The 18434-nt window shown below is 38.9% G+C and overlaps 1 protein-coding gene across 2 annotated transcripts in view; it reads left to right on the forward strand.

Moving 5' to 3' along the window:
* NTN4 (netrin 4) overlaps positions 1-18434 on the forward strand; it is a 130091-nt gene that overhangs the window by 33832 nt on the left and 77825 nt on the right. For both annotated transcript variants that reach the window (XM_030819798.1, XM_004089146.3), the window contains exon 3: positions 15099-15377. In XM_030819798.1, the coding sequence (XP_030675658.1) occupies positions 15099-15377 (279 nt within the window). The remainder of the gene's footprint in view (positions 1-15098; positions 15378-18434) is intronic.

Here is an 18434-nt window from a genome sequence, read left to right on the forward strand (position 1 = left end):
TAAAGTTGGGTACAAAGAGAAGGAGAAAGAGTGGGGAAGGATGGGCAGGGAAAAAAAAAGATCATACATGCAATTTCCAGCATAGGTCAAGCAAGCAAGAGATTGATGATCCAAGATGAAGTAGTGGGGTATTCCTAAGTGTGGGCCAAGTATGGTGATAGGAAATTGAGGTGATCATTATTGGGAAGTTACCAATGTAGGCCGACAGCATCCAAGAGACGTGTCCATGAATCCTAGTCACCGAGCTGTACTCCCCAGGAGGACTCAGTCCCAAAGAAGGGAGATTGACAAAAACAAGGCAGGTTCCCAGCAAAAAGCGACACAGCAATCAATTTTATTTATAAAGGGCAGTGATTTTTCAAGGCATTTCCACATCTCAGACCTTTGAAGAAAACATTCACTACATCTTTGCGAGCCAGGCAGAAGCAGGTATTACTACTTTTAACCAGTGTACAGTTAATCACATCCACTAACAGAATAAAGGTGGCACAGTTCATCCTATCCATTATTTGGTTGACAAGTGCTGATGGTATCAATCGTATATAATATTTTCTTTAATCCTATGTTTTAAATTTAATTTTAATCCAGGAATGGCTAGCTGCAAAACAAGTATAAAATGGGATATAGTGAAAAAATCATTAGATTGGAGGTTAGGATTTGGATTCCAGTCTTAACTCTGTCACCAACCTATTGATTGGCACTTGGCAAATCACTTCAAGTTCTCAGAGCCTCAGTTTCCTCTAACTGGACTAGCCCATTGATTGCTAAGGATGTTTCTGACACTCAGATCCTTTGACTTCAAGTTCTGAGGGCAAAAAGAAAAAAGGCTAGGATTCCACATGTATTGAAGGATTTTTAAAATGTATTTTTAGCCCCAGTCTTTATTTTTAATTTGGTTTTCTATCTTGTTTCTCATTCCTCAGTTACAGTTCTGTCATTTCCCTTTTCCCTGAAGATATTTACGAAGCTGCCTTTGCATCACTTTAAAACTGTAAATATGCCCTTGAAACATGCAAAGAGGCTTTTGTGTACTTACAAATTGAGGTTATTATCGTACAAGTAAGTCACTTGAGTGCACTGCATTCCTCAGCTTGCTCCATTGAGAGCTTTATTAGGTTATATTGTCCTATCTCAGAAGATAAGACTTTCCCACTTTAAAGGGTGGGCTATCTGATGAAACAGGGTGCCGAATGCTCCAGAGTATAAGCAAAAGGATTTTGGTGCTGCCCAAAAGACAGACACACTTCTCTAAGACAAGTAGGTACTTCACTTAAAGGGGCACAGTCAAGGACGAATGTTCTAAAATTAAACCAACCAGCTGCAGATGCCCACATGTCAATTATGCTATCTTCTAGTCCAGCCTTCTCTTTCCATGAAACCAGGACTCCCACTCACTGCAACCCTGGAAACTTCACATACTTTCCAAGTGGCCACCTATCCATGGAAGCAGAAAGCCTGTTTCAGAACATACTAGGATACATGTACTCATCTGACAGAATGTATGCTCTTTGGGTTTTTCAACTCTGGTACCAAAACGTCAACTTAGGCGATGCCAGAAATTGGTTTCACAAGTCAATTGAAGTATAACCTTCCTCTTCAAGTGAGGTGACAATACAAAAACTAGTCTGTGAATTACATATATTTTAGGAACCTAAGAAGCATGACAGCTTTAAGTTTTTACATAACTTGATAAACAATAGAAATGGAGACAAATGTGTCTGTTTCTGTGTTTGGGTTTTAGGTGTATTATCAACCTAAGAATAATCAGAACAGTTGTGAATGTGTAGTGACAAGATTTAACTGAATTAACCAGATGCTGTTTGTAAATAACTAGTAAACAACCACATAAAACAAATGATGGCTTTATAATACAAGTGGAAATGTTTCTCACTATAGATCCTATTCTAACCGGGCTTAGACACAGTAGGGAAGAAATGTGATTATATATATATATATATAAAAATAGGGCCAGGCATGGTGGCTCACACCTGTAATCCCAGCACTTCGGGAGGCCAAGCTGGGCGGATCGCCTGAGGTCAGGAGTTCGAGACCAGCTTGGCCAACATGGTGAAACCCCAGCTCCACTAAAAATACAAAACTTAGCCGGGCATGGTGGCGTGTGCCTGTAATCCCAGCTACTCTGGAGGCTGAGGCAGGAAAATCACTTGAACCCAGAGGTTGCAGTGAGCCAAGATCATGCCACTGCATTCCAACCTGGACAACAGAGTGAGACTCCATCTCAAAAAAAAAAAAAAAAGAAAATAAATAGGTTTTACTATGGAGGTGATTTGTCTTTTTATTAGATTATATTAGGCAAAAGTTCCGGGGATTTCTCCCTAAATGTAGTCATTCCTGCAGTTGGTATAAATTTATTACTGAAAATATTCAAATATTCAATACTTTTTGAATGCCATATTTGAGTAGTGTAATGAATAAATAATATTAAATCTATTTTTTCTTTTTTTTTCTTTTTTTTTTTTGAGACAGAGTCTTGCTCTGTCACCCAGGCCAGATTGCAGTGGCACAATCTCGGCTCACTGCAACCTCCGCCTCCTGGGTTCAAGTGATTCTCCTGCCTCAGCCTCCTGAGTGGCTGGGACTACAGGTGCGTACCACCACGCCTAGCTAATTTTTCGTATTTTTAGTAGAGATGGGGTTTCACCATATTGGCCAGGCTGGTCTCGAATTCCTGACCTTGTGATCCGCCCACCTCAGCCTCCCAAAGTGCTGTGATTACAGGTGTGAGCCACCATGCCTGGCATATTAAATATATTTTTTCTATAAAGTAAAATTGTGCTAGTTATGTTGAAGGGGGTGTAAGATTACCATAAAAACTAAGATATTTTTAAAGTGATAAAGTTTATTGTGAGGCAATATGTACCTAGAATTTTTGCTTATTAATGAAATGTACATTATAAAAGTAAATTTTTATTATAGTTATTCCATTATTTTTATATTGGAAAATCAAACCTGTATTGACATGATTCAGATTCACTCATTCAGTAACATTATTGAGAATTCATAAGACATTGTATTAGATGTTGGGGATATGTAAGGATGCATCAAAACATAGCATAAACACACACACAAAATATAAATAGTCCAAGCACACTGGCTCATGCCTGTAATCCCAAAACTTCGAGAGACGAAGGCAGGAAGATCTCTTGAGGCCAGGAGTTTGAGACCAACCTGGGCAACATAGTGAGACTTAGTATCTACAAAAAATAAAAAAGTTAACTGGGCATGGTGGCATGCACCTGTAATCCCAGCTACGCAGGAGGATTACTTGAGCCCAGTAGTTCAAGGCTGTGGTGAGCTATGATCGCGCCACTAGACTCAAGCAAGACATTGTCTCTCTGAAAAAAAAAAATACATACATATATAGGCCATCATAATAATAGGTTTATTATTATATAATAGGTTTAATATAGGTTTCATAAATTATTTGAAAAGTTATAATGGGAGTTTACTGGTATATTCAGACACAAATTACTAAAACAGAATTATTGAATAAATGTACAAAGTTTAGATGCTTATATTTTCTTTTTCAAATTTTTCAGGAAAACATTGATTTTTCATGCCTTTGTATCTACTAAATATAACTAATACTTCTAACTTTATTATAAAACATCCAATATGCCATTTCTATATATTTGAGTACAAAAATAAGGGCTTAGTTTACGCACAGTTTTATAAACTGTGTTTTGTAAAAGTTAAGCCGCCTTGGGTTTTTACATGTCACTTCTCATCCAGGATGGGTAATAAGGACCAGATTTACCCTCCTACCTGAAACAACTAAAAAACTGGACAAAATATGTGAAACAATTGTTTTAAAATATTTAACATCAAGCAGAAGAGGACAATGATCCCCGAAAGAAGGGAAACAAATGAGGTGAGCCCTACAATTACCCCAGCTTACTGCCTAGAGAGGGTGTCCAGTCTGCAGTGCAGGGAAGAGGAACCTAGATAGAGCTTGATGGATTTCCTGACTTAAGGACTCGAGAATCTGGGAAAGACCAAAAGAGCTAGAGTTTGCAAGGTAGAGTTCCAGAGAGGAGAGCACTATATTGGAAGAGACTTTCAGAGATTTGCAGATGGTCCTTCTCAAGTCTCCAGCTGAGAACTGTTCAACACATGTACAAGAAAACTACCTGAGGCCAGAGAGAGAAACAACCTTGTTGTATCTGAGCGAGTTAGAGAAAACGCCACACTTTGAGATGAATTAAGAGTCCGTTTATTTAGCCGGCAGCCAAGAGACAGCTAATGCTCAAAGTTCTCTCGGCCCCGAAGAAGGGGCTAGATTTTCTTTTATACTTTGGTTTAGAAAGGGGAGGGGGGGTCTAGTTAAAACAACTTTACGGAAGTAAAGTAGGCAAAAAAGTTAAAAGGATAAATGGTTACAGGAAAGTAAACAGTTCCAGGTGCAGGGGCTTTAAGACTATTACAAGGTGATAGATGCGGGGCTTTGGGCGTTATCAATCGGACGAATTCCTGGGAACTGTGGAGATTGCTCGCCACAGTGTCTTATCAGTTAATTGCATTCTTGGATGTACTGGGAGTCAGCTTGCGCAAGTTAAGCCCTTGAGGAAGGGGCTGCCAGTGAAAGAGCCAAGATGGAGTCTGTCTGGCTCTCTTAGCTAAAGGAGAGTCAATTCAGGTGGAAACAAGTCTAGGTTATTAAAGGAAAGGGAGAGTCTAAGAACAGGGTTAGTAAAAACAAAGTTGGGCATTACACCCTGAAGGAGGGAGGGAACAATCCCCAGAGGTAACATGGGGCCAGGAACAGATAGACGGTGTGGAAAACCTTGTAATTAATTGTTACAGTAATTAGAAGGGTATCACCTCAGTAGAGGGGCAGAATTAGCCCTATGCTAGAAAATGCATTGGTCCCACATAACAAAATGTAAAAGCAAGACTCAAAAGGATCCAGCTATTTCCAAGAAACTGAACTGCATCCCAAGAAAAAGCTCAAGAATACAAAAATATTCAGCACCCAACAAGGTAAAATTCACGATACCTAGCAGCTAATCAAGACCTGCAAAGGAATAGAGAATACAACTCATAATAAAAAGAAAAACAAATCAATAGAAACAGACACAGAAATGACACAAATGATAGATTTAGTAGCTGAGGACTTTAAAACAGTTATTATCACTGTATTTCTTATGTTCAAAAGGTGGAAGAAGGATGGAGCACATTAAGCAGAGGCATGGAAAAGATAGCAAAAAAAAAAAAATTGAATGACCATTTTTGAAGATTCTGATGCCTGAGATGAAAAATTCACACCAAACAGGATTAGTAGACCAGACATTGTAGAAGAAAAGATTAGTGACGTTTAATACATAGCAATAGAAATGACCCAATATGAAACACAGGGAGAAAAAAACGCCAAATAAATATCGCATTAGTGAGCTCTGGGACAGCTTCAGGCAATTTGGTACATGTAGTTGGAACCAACAAAGGAAAGAAGGGAGAGGAGGGGAACAAAAATTTTTAAGAAATAATGGTTGAAATTTTTCTAAATTTTGTAATAACTATAAATCCATGGATCCAAGAAGTGCAACAAACCTTAAACACAAGAAACAAGAAGAAATCTACTCCAAAACACATAACAATCAAATTGTTTAAAAAGCAATGGTAAAAAGAAAACCTTAAAAGCAGCCAGAGAAAAAAATGGCACATTACGCACAGAGGAACAAATCTAAGAATGACAAAAGCTTTTTGTCAGAAACAATGTAAGCCTGAAGACAGTGGGGGAAGAAACTTTAAAGTGCTGAAAGAAAAAAAGAAGTCAACTTAGAATTCTATACCCAGCAAACCACATAATTATCTCAATAGATGCAAAAAAGGCCTTTGACAAAATTCAACAACCCTTCATGCTAAAAACTCTCAATAAATTAGGTATTCATGGGACATATCTCAAAATAATAAGAGCTATCTATGACAAACCCACAGCCAATATCATACTGAATAGGCAAAAACTGGAAGCATTCCCTTTGAAAACTGGCACAAGACAGGGATGCCCTCTCTCACCACTCCTATTCAACATAGTGCTGGAAGTTCTGGCCAGAGCAATCAGGCAGGAGAAGGAAATGAAGGGTATTCAATTAGGAAAAGATGAAGTCAAATTGTCCCTGTTTGCAGATGACATGATTGTGTATCTAGAAAACCCCATGGTCTCAGCCCAAAATCTCCTTAAGCTGATTAGCAACTTCAACAAAGTCTCAGGATACAAAATCAATGTACAAAAATCACAAGCATTCTTGTGCACCAATCACAGACAAACAGAGAGCCAAATCATGAGTGAACTCCCATTCACAATTGCTTCAAAGAGAATAAAATACCTAGGAATCCAACTTACAAGGGATGTGAAGGACCTCATCAAGGAGAACTACAAACCACTGCTCAATGAAATAAAAGAGGATACAAACAAATGGAAGAACATTCCATGCTCATGGGTTGGAAGAATCAATATCGTGAAAATGGCCATACTGCCCAAGGTAATTTATAGATTCAATGCCATCCCCATCAAGCTACCAATGACTTTCTTCACAGAATTGGAAAAAACTACTTTAAAGTTCATATGGAACCAAAAAAGAGCCCGCATCGCCAAGTCAATCCTAAGGCAAAAGAACAAAGCTGGAGGCATCACGCTACCTGACTTCAAACTATACTACAAGGCTACAGTAACCAAAATAGCATGGTACTGGTACCACAACAGAGACATAGATCAATGGAACAGAACAGAGCCCTCAGAAATGATGCCGCCTATCTACAACTATCTAATCTTTGACAAACCTGACAAAAACAAGAAATGGGGAAAGGATTCCCTATTTAATAAATGGTGCTGGGAAAACTGGCTAGCCATATGTAGAAAGCTGAAACTGGATCCCTTCCTTACACCTTATACAAAAATTAATTCAAGATGGATTAAAGACTTAAATGTTAGACCTAAAACCATTAAAATCCTACAAGAAAACCTAGGCAATACCATTCAGGACATAGGCGTGGGCAAGGATTTCATGTCTAAAACACCAAAAGCAATGGCAGCAAAAGCCAAAATTGACAAATGGGATCTAATTAAACTAAAGAGCTTCTGCACAGCAAAAGAAACTACCATCAGAGTGAACAGGCAACCTACAGAATGGGAGAAAATTTTTGCAACCTACTCGTCTGACAAAGGGCTAATATCCAGAATCTACAATGAACTCAAACAAATTTACAAGAAAAAAACAAACAACCCTATCAAAAAGTGGGCAAAGGACATGAACAGACACTTCTCAAAAGAAGACATTTATACAGCCAAAAAACACATGAAAAAATGCTCATCATCACTGGCCATCAGAGAAATGCAAATCAAAACCACAGTGAGATACCATCTCACACCAGATAGAATGGCCATCATTAAAAAGTCAGAAAACAACAGGTGCTGGAGAGGATGTGGAGAAATAGGAACACTTTTACACTGTTGGTGGGACTGTAAACTGGTTCAACCATTGTGGAAGTCAGTGTGGCGATTCCTCAGGGATCTAGAACTAGAAATACCATTTGACCCAGCCATCCCATTACTGGGTATATACCCAAAGGACTATAAATCCTGCTGCTATAAAGACACATGCACACGTATGTTTATTGCGGCACTATTCACAATAGCAAAGAGTTGGAACCAACCCAAATGTCCAACAACAATAGACTGGATTAAGAAAATGTGGCATATATACACCATGGAATACTATGCAGCCATAAAAAATGATGAGTTCATGTCCTTTGTAGGGACATGGATGAAACTGGAAAACATCATTCTCAGTAAACTATCGCAAGGACAAAAAAACAAACACCGCATGTTCTCACTCATAGGTGGGAATTGAACAATGAGAACTCATGGACACAGGAAGGGGAACATCACACTCCGGGGACTGTTGTGGGGTGGGGGGAAGGGAGGGAGGGACAGCATTAGGAGATATACCTAATGCTAAATGACGAGTTAATGGGTGCAGCAAACCAACATGGCACATGGATACATATGTAACAAACCTGCACATTGTGCACATGTACCCTAAAACCTAAAGTATAATAATAAAAAAAAAAAGAATTCTATTCCCAGCAAAAAATATTTTACAAAATTGAAGATGAAGTCAAGACATTTTCAGACATAAAGAAGCCAAAAAAAAAAAAAAAAGTTTTTCACCAGCAGATTTGCATTGAAGGAAATCCTTCAGACAGAAGAAAAATGGTACCAGGTGGATATCTGGACCTACAAAAAGGAATGAAGATCATGAAAAAGGAAAAGTAGGTGAATACCTGTGAAATGCCTTTTTTTATTTCTAAAATCTCTTTAAAGATAATTAGTTGGCTTTTCAAAGCCAAGGTATTAACAGTGTGTTGTGGAGCTTATAACATATACATAGAGGTAATATGCATGACAACAGTGCACAGGTTGAGGGGAGGAAACGCGAGTATACTATTCTTAGTTTCTTATACTATATGTGAAGTGGTAAATATCATCAATCGCATTAAATGTAAAAGGTGCAAACATCCCCATTAAAGGCATAGATTATAATATTGGACAAAATTTTTTAAAAAGATTAGGTATGCTGCCTATAAGAAGCCCACTTTAAATATAAAGACATAGCTAAGTTAAAAGTAAAAGGATAAAAAAAGATATACCCTACTAATACTTTAAAAGAAAGCTCGAGTGGCTATATTACTATCAAAGTAGATTTTAGATCAAAGAATATTGCCAAGAATAAAAAAGGGACATACACTGATAAAACAGTCACTTCATCAAGAGGATATAACAATCCTCCATGCTGGTGCGGCACGGTGGCTCATGCCTGTAATCCCAGCACTTTGGGAAGCCAAGGCGGGAAGATCACCTGAGATCAGGAGTTCAAGACCAGCCTGGCCAAGATAGTGAAACCCCATCTCTACTAAAAATACAAAAATTAGCTGGGTGTCGTGGCAGGTGCCTGTAATCCCAACTACCTGGGAGGCTGAGGCATGAGAATCACTTGAACCCAGGAGGCAGAGGTTGCAGTGAGCCAAGATCACACCACTGCCCTCCAGCCTGGGGGACAAGAGTGAGACTTCGTCTCAAAAAACAAACAAAAACAAACAATCCTCCATGTTTATGCACCCAACAACAGGGCTTCAAAATACATGAAGCAAAACCCGCAGGGAGAAATAAAATAAGTTGATAATTATAGCTGGATATTTCAATACTTTTTCAAGGATACAAGGTGCATTATCAAGACAGACCATATACTGAGTCATAAAACAAGTATTGATAAATGGAAAAGGATTCATATCATACAAAATATGTTCTTTGACCACAATGAAATTAAGTTAGAAATCAATAACAGGAAGGTATCTGGGAAATCCCCAAATAAACTTTTTATTCCAGTTATTCAAAGAAGAAATCAAAAGGAAATCAGGAGTATTTTGAAATTGAATGAAAATGAAAACACAGCGTATCAAACTTTGGGGGGGATGCAACTATAGAAGCACTTAGGGAAAAAGAAACATCTCAAATCAATGATCTTCAAGTCCAATAGAGCTTAAAAGTAAAATTCACTGCTTAGTGAATTATTTTTAAAAAGTCAAATCAATGATCTAAGTTTTCCCTTTAAGAAACTAGTAAGAGCACATTAAACAAAAAGTAAGCAGAAGAAAGTAAATAACAAAGATAAAAGCAGAAACCAATGAAAAAGAAAAACGGAAAAACAATGGAGAAAATCATTAAAACAAAAAGCTGCTTCTTTAAGAACGTGAAGATGTCTAGTATTTCAAGAACTATTAAAGAACAAATGCAGTTATGTTCCTGAAGTTGCTATTTTTAGTAAATAAGAAAACTAGATCAGAAACTATGGAAAAGATTTGTATTTCTTGGAGTGTTTGCTATACCTGCCTGATCCATTTTCTTAAGAATATGAAAGATCTTGTATGCTACTGAAGAGAAGAAATCCATAAAGCATTTTGAAATGTATTACATATTTTTACATAGTGTTTATACATAGATGTGTGTGTTCACATCGTTCTCATCAAGAGTGCGGAACTTGTGGTAAGAGCATCTTGCCATCTGTGTTCTTCTAAACTCTAGACCCTGTTTGGCTTCTCCTCTTAGAATGATACTTGGAGAAATAGTTCATTCATTTATTCATTCAACAGTCATTATGAAATGCTACAATGTGCCAGAGACTGTGGGACATGCTGGGGAGCACAGCTGTGAACCAGACGAACAGGATCCCTGCCCTCTGAGCACTGAGTCTGACGTGAGATACAGACAAGTAAATAGGCAACAACAATAGACCAGTGTAAGCGTGCCATCATGGAAGGAACGAGTTCCAAGGGAGTCCACAGGACGACCTTGAATATTCCTCAAGCTAGCAGCTAAAAAGAATTTTTAAAAATATGATCACATTTATTATTACAAATTTTTATAATTCAACATAGGCAATACAATGTTAGGCATGGAGCAATATGTTAAGGTATGAGTTTGATTCTCAAAGAATTCCTTGACTATTATGTACCTAATATTTACTCCTTATTCTGTTCACACTGTATTGATGCTGTGTTTAAATTTTCATCTCAAAGCATAAATAAGACATATAGAATGCTTTTTTTTTTTTTTTTTAATGCCACCACACCTGGCTAATTTTTGTATTTTTAGTAGAGATGGGGTTTCACCATGTTAACCAGGCTGGTCTCAAACTCCTGACGTTGTGATCCACCTGCCTCGGCCTCCCAAAGTGCTGGGATGACGGGCATGAGCCACCGCACCTGGCCTAATTTTCCATCTTCTTATTGAGAATTTTTTATGAGTATTCTAGAATAGAAAGATCATATAGGTCATTTTCACCTGTTCAGGACTTTGTATGGATTTCTCTGTTACACTGGGGCACAAAGAAATGGCAGAACCTGAGCCAAGAATCCCCATCCTCAGGCGAAGTTCAAGGGATTCGAGGCTTAGAGAAATAAGGCAAGACCAGGAAAATGTGAAGATTCCAAAGGTTAGGTAGGAAGGGGTCCATGATTCATTCAGAGGGTCAGATATTTTTTAAATTATGCATTTCCTTTACCCATTGATTTCAGCTTTGGAAATTATTACAGTAGTCCTCCCTTATGTGCAGTTTCACTTACCGCGGTTTCAGTAACCATCAACCATGGTCCAAAAATAGGCGAGTACAATAAATATTTTGAGAGAGAGAGAGACCACATGTACATAACTTTTATTACAGTACAGTTATAATTGTTCTATTTTATTTTTTGTTGTTCTATTTTATTATTTGTTGTTGTTAATCTCTTATTGTGCTATTATAAAGTTTAATTTATAAATTAATCATATATAATTTATATATATAAAACACTTTAAAAGAAAGCTTGAGTGGCTATATTACTATCAAAGTAGATTTTAGATCAAAGAATATTGCCAAGGATAAAAAAGGACATACACAGATAAAACAGTCACTTCATCAAGAGGATATAACAATCCTCCATGCTGGCATGGAGGATATATATATATATATATAATTTATATATAATTAATTTACATTATAGGTTTCTCCTATACATACATACATACATACCTATGATAAAGTTTAATTTATAAATTAATTATATATTATATATAATTATATATATATATAATTTTTACATAATGTTTATACATAGATGTGTGTGTTCACATCGTTCTCATCAAGAGTGCAGAACTTGTGGTAAGAGCATCTTGCCATCTGTGTTCTTCTAAACTCTAGACCCTGTTTGGCTTCTCCTCTTAGAATGATACTTAGAGGAATAGTTCATTCATTTATTCATTCAACAGTCATTATGAAATGCTACAATGTGCCAGAGACTGTGGGACATGCTGGGGAGCACAGCTGTGAACCAGACAAACAGGATCCCTGTTTATAATTTATTATATTATATATAATTAATTTATAAATTAAACTTTATCATAGATATATATATATATATATATATATATATGAGAAACATAGTCTCTATGGGTTCGGTACTGTCTGCAGTTTCAGGCATCCCCTGGGGGTCTTGGAAGTCATTCCCCGAGGATAAGGGCGGACTACTGTCTGTACATCCACATTTTAGCTACAAGATTGTTCCCTGCAGTGGGTTACACTGAAAAATTGGAAGCAACCTAGTTGCCTAACAATAGCAGCCTGGCTAAATAAATTATGTCATATCCACACACTGTAATTCTAAGCAGGTTTTAAAATTATGTAACGGTGTTTCTCAAATTTTGTTATGTATCAGAATCACCTGGAAGGCTTGTTGAAACACAGATTGCTGGGCCCCACCTACAGAGTTTCTGATTCAGTTGATCTTGGATAGGGTCCAAGAATTTGCATCTCTAACAAGTTCCCTAGGGGTGCTATTGGTCTGGGGAACCACTCCTTGAGAACCTCTGATGTAGAGATACATTTATTGACTTGGAAGAATACTCATAAGGTATATAAAGATGTTTATGTTGTATTTTATATGTATGCATACATACAGAAGTTTAGGTAGAAAGATATTATCAAGTTGGCATCCCTGGTTATCTCTGGAGGTAGATCACGTTGTAGGTACTTATTATCTTTAATATTTTGCATGACAGATTTTTCTGTAATGAGCATAATATTAACCACCAAAACATAATAAAATTTCTTAATTAAAAAATGAGATCATGAAGTCCTGGCCAATAGCACTAACAAGCCAGAAATACTGAAGTATGCTTGGACCTGGTCAAAAAGCTCAATCCCTGGCTTTCTAAATATTAATATATCTTGTTGGGAGTGTGTATTAAGAGGCAGTTGCAGACAGAGGATCAGTGATGGGCCTATAGATACATTCCCTTCCTTATGGGAACAAAAAACAGAAGAGGCTGATACTATCCTGAGGGCTTCTACGTGTTTTCTTACTTCATTTCACTCATGCCATACAGGCTTCTTCTGGGGAAGTTTGAAGAAAAACTGGGTGGGACCCAAAGGGCGACCTGCCAGAAGTTGGAAGCATCTGGATTGGCGCACTCTTTGTTTCCTGACGCAGGGTAGATCCATTCCCAGGGTATCAGATTAAGGCGTCTCCTTTCTGGAAAAAAGATTTCATGGTTTAAATTCCCGTTCACTTTTGTGTCTGTGGCACTCTGCTGTCTCCTTTCCAGCACACAGCCTCAGGGGTCATGACGTCCCTTCCCTGCTGATATCCGCGTGCCAACTGTGGTGTCATGCACACCAAGCACAGAGCCGCCATTCAGCTCCCACTGTCTGGGCTCAGGAAGCAGAAGAGCTTCAAAGTTCCTACAGACCTTGACAGAGCTTCCTCTAGCTTTGCCTGTGCGGAACAATTCTCAGGGTGAGGGGGAGATGGAATGGGGTGAGAGAGGGACCTAGGGTAAATGTCAAGGGTAAATATGTGGCAGAGACAGAGAGAGACCGAACAGCTGCCACCGAGGCTCAGGAAAAGGAAAGGTGGGCAGATAACGAGGAGAAGGACACCACAGACTTTTCAGTGGAGCCCTTACTTGGTTAGCACTGGTGTGTCCTTGTCCGTGTCCTTGCATTACTGTGGTCGATAAAATAGGAGGTAGCACATTATTGATATCATTTAGAGCAAGGGTTCTTCCTGAGTGTCTAACGGAAATGCCAGTGGTTAGAAGTCATATTGAGAATAAGTTCCATATAAAGCCCATAATGGATTTTAAAAAATGCTTCGAAACAGAAAATCATGTTCTAGCTGTTGTTAAAAGAAAAAGATGTTACTTCTGTACTGACTTTTGAATGTATGACATATTGTTTGTTGGAAAATTTTATTTTCTGATAAGCTTCCTTCCACCACTTTGCATGTGGATAAGTGGGACAGAATGTGGTTTGAGTTTAAGATACAATGTTTTTTAAGCTTTACAAGTTCAAAAATAGCTAGAAATACAAATACCGGTTAATTATTCTGTTATTTCTTATTATTATCATAATACTGGTGCTTAACGTGAAATTCAGTATGTGAATGAATGTAGACCCGACATAAGGAAGTTATTTGGAATTCTCACCTATTACACAAATGCCAAGAACAATGTTAAATTAATTAATTTGTTTACCAAAAATTTATTGAATACTTACTATGTGCCAGCCACTGTCCTAGGATACATCCGTGACCGCCTACATGAAGTTTTTGGTCTGGACTGGGAAGACAGTAAATCACTAAACCACTACAAATATAATGTCAGATGGTGATAAGTACTAAGAATAAAAACCAAGCAGAGCCATTATAAGGATTTTGTATCTTGTTCTGAGGAAAATGGGAGGTCTTCGGGTGGGGGTGGTTTAAACAAGGGAGTTACACGATCCAATCTTTGTTTATAGATAACCACTCTGGCAACTGGCTGGACAATGGGCTGCAGAGGGCAAATGTCTGCTGAATTATTACCCTCTCCCCCAAAGTTATATTTGGACAGGTCTGTACCAGTAGACCTTGGAGATGTGATCCTACACAGTCGATTCTTCCTTTTCATACTTTTGGTATGAAATTGATCTCTAAGGTGATACTTTTATATCCAAAAAGACAGAGTTATATTTTTAGGCAAGGTAAATCAGATATCACCTCTCTGCCTACAGTGTCCCAGTGGCCTTCCACTACAGTCAGCATAACTCTACTGTGACTTCCACAGGGCTCCATTCATGCCTATCTCACACCTGCTCTCTGTCCGCCTCTCCAGCCACTCTCTTTGTTCACTGGTCTCCAGTCACACTGACTTTGTTGTTCTTCCTTGAACAAGCCAAACTTCACTCTGCCTCAAAGCCTTTAAGCTTGCTCTTCCCTCTGCCCAGAATGCTCTTCCCAGCAAGATCTTTGTATGGCTGCCTTTATCTCAAGAGTCAGGTCTCTGCTGGTCACTCAATATATACTTCTGTGTACAAACAGGCAGCACATCTGCTCCTTAGAATAACAGCACAGCTCTTTCCCAGGTGTGCTCAAGGTCTAAAAACTTCTTGTTATCTTATCGTTCACAGATGACATAAGGCATAAATCAAACAGGGACTACATTAGGCAAACAATTCAGGGTTTGCACACAGTCCTATAAACGCATGGTATTTTCTTTCTCCTTACAGGTTATTTTCAAAGCTTTGTCACCACCATACGATACAGAGAACCCTTACAGTGCCAAAGTTCAGGAGCAGCTGAAGATCACCAACCTTCGCGTGCAGCTGCTAAAACGACAGTCTTGTCCCTGTCAGAGAAATGACCTGAACGAAGAGCCTCAACATTTTACACACTATGCAATCTATGATTTCATCGTCAAGGGAAGCTGCTTCTGCAATGGCCACGCTGATCAATGCATACCTGTTCATGGCTTCAGGCCTGTCAAGGCCCCAGGAACATTCCACATGGTAGGTGAAACAAGTCCTCCCCTAAGAAAAACAAATCGTAAGTTACCTTCAGCTTTGGGCATTGGTTGGTATATGCTTAACATAGTGCTGCTAATTTTTTCCTCTGCCTATCACAGCTCCGACTCCATACCCATCCTATAAAGTGCCTATTAACTTGTCCTTTAATCTTCAGTTTTAGAGTTGTAGTCAAGCATGATAACCAGATTCCTTGGAAAACACTCATGCCAGTTTTTAGTATGGTGACCTTCAGATATAAAGTGTAAAGTGAGCAGAAGCAAGAGGATGGCATGATCATGTTAGTGGTATTATCACACAGAAACCAGCTTTGACAGTAAATGGGGACCATTGTGGAGTAGATTTTAAAGTGGGAAAAATAAGGACCTCTATGTGACGCCTGGTATCTTTGCTGTCCAGCCAGCAGAATGAATAAACTTCTCCTCTGTGAAAAGGACTGACCCCCTCCTCACCTAAGGCAGAGTTAAACTCTCTTTCCTCTAGGTTCGCACATCTCCTGGGCTTTCCTCTGAATTTTTACTTCTCTGCATCCCCCAGGAGACCGCGAACTCTCTGAGGAACTGTATGATCTTTGTATCCTCAGGACCAAGTGTATTACCTTGGCCAGAAGTAGGTGCTCAGTAGGTGTTTGGTTGAATGATAGCAACACAGGAATAGGGAGATGATGAAAAATTAGTGTCATTGTTTATCTGTCCTTACCTCCCCGACTTCCAGAAAAGATACAAAGTGGCTCAGCAGTAAGCACCTTGTTGGGACACATCCAGAGACTATGGATGGGGATTGGGCAAGGAGAAAATAAGGATGAGAGCTCCAATTATTCGATTTTATATTTTGCTCTGATACTTCTGAGCAAACCAAAGCAATATGAATAAAATGGGAAAGGCTGCAGAATATTCTACTGCATTTGCTAAAGGGTAGATGTCCCTATTCTTTCTTTTTTCTCTCAGCCCTAGTATAGGATAGGCCACCAGCAGCTGGCTGGGCTGAGTCGCTGGGGCAGCATCAGGGTAACTAAAATGACTAGGACAGTAGCCGGAAAGTAACCAAAATAGAAACAGTGCTGTTACTTGTGGAAGTTAATCTGGGCTCCCAGAGTTGAAGAAAATGCAGCATTCATTCAACAGATACCTGCTAGTTTCTAGACACTGATGGATCTTTAAATCCTACAGTATTGTTTCAAATAAAGGGGGCTATGATTTAGTGTATCTCAGTTAACTGGGTTCAGGTAGGATTCAATCAGAAAATAACAAATATTTAGAGACACGTCAACCTACCAGACTGTGAACTAGAAAGCTTATGTGAGGTAGAGTGCTCAAAATATTTTGCCGTGATATTTCAGTGAATTCGTGAAAGGAGAGCATGCAGATCTTTTGTTTCCTCAACTGTCTCTTATAATCCAAGCCATACAGGACCATCTCAGAGTAGAGTCCTGAGCAAAATGACAGAGGCCCCCATAACATGGCACAAGGTGGACCCTCAATATTTGTGGACTGAAGGACCTATGAGACTACCTGAATGGCTCTGATCAACCACAACAAAGTGCCAGAGTTATCAAGGGCCTTATAAAAACTTCAGGTGGCCGGGCACAGTGGCTCACACCTGTAATCCCAGCACTTTGGGAGGCCAAGGCGGGTGGATCACCTGAGGTCAGGAGTTCCAGACCAGCCTGGCCAACACAGCAAAACCCCGTCTCTACTAAAAATAAAAAAAATTTAGCTGGTCATAGTGGTGGGCACCTGTAATCCCTGCTACTCGAGAGGCTGAGGCACAACAATCACTTGAACCTGGGAGGCAGAGGTTGCAGTGAGCCAAGATCGTGCCACTGCACTCTAGCCTGAGTGACAAAGCAAGACTCTGTCTCAAAAAAATAAATAAATAAAAATTAAAAAAAAATCATGAGCATGCATTTAAAAGTATTACTTTCTTTTTTTAAAGTAAGTCCTCTAAAGTTTCAGAGTTAACAACACTTTCTAAGGCTGAAGATAAAAATTCTAGAAGTTTCTCTTTGTTCTGCCAAATTCAACAACGGATAATTACTCAAAGCTAACAGACACTTTTGAAGAAGTCTTAAAATACAACTATTCTATACAATATACTGCCAGCAAGAAAATTATCAGCCTGTAAAGAGGTTCAGGATAACCAAGTAAAGGAGACTATACAGCAAGTGTTTTTCCATTTCAAAAGGATGTGAGAATGAGACATCTCATCCTAGAAGACCCTATGGAATGGAAACCTCATTTTCTTACTAATCTCCTGCTGCTTTGAAATTAGAAGCAATTTCCTTTTAAAATAATATTAGTTTGCTGACATCTTTCTATTCCATTTTCATACTGATTTCAATTTGTGCAGCAGTGGTAGCAGCCCCTAGTGCCATTACTAAGCATGTGTTTGAATGGAGCTAAGCCAAGCCAAAACTGTGGATAAGGCCAGGTAGGGGGTAAAAAACAGCCTAAGTGGCCAAGACTGTGTTAGCTTCCAGGGATCCAGTTCCATGACAATTCTTGCTATCCCTACTCTCTTTAGAAAAAAGAAAAAAGAAGGAAAAAGAACCCATAAGCAATTGGACCAATAGCGGCCATGGTTGGAAATGTGAATTATTCTGGTTTTTGATTTTTCCACCCTTAAGCTTGGGTGCATTTGACTTTTATCTATACTTTTTTCTGAATTATAAAAGAGCTTGTATTAAATTTGGAAATGGTTGCCTCTTTTGAATGTGGTTTTTGTTTTGTTTTGTTTTTTGAGATGGAGTTTCGCTCTTATTGCCCAGGCTGGAGTGCAATGGCAGGATCTCGGCTCACCACAACCTCCGCCTCCCTGGTTCAAGTGATTCTCCTGCCTCAGCCTCCGGAGTAGCTGGGACTATAGGCATGTGCCACTATGCCTGGCCAATTTTGTATTTTTAGTAGAGACGGGGTTTCTCCATGTTGGTCAGGCTGGTCTTGAACTCCTGACCTCAGGTGATCCGCCCGCCTCACCCTCCCAAAGTGCTGGGATTACAGGTGTGAGCCACCACACCCAGCCTGAATGTGATGTTTTAGTTCC

The sequence above is a fragment of the Nomascus leucogenys genome, chromosome 10 (genome assembly GCF_006542625.1).
Source record: "Nomascus leucogenys isolate Asia chromosome 10, Asia_NLE_v1, whole genome shotgun sequence".
Lineage (NCBI taxonomy): Eukaryota > Metazoa > Chordata > Mammalia > Primates > Hylobatidae > Nomascus > Nomascus leucogenys.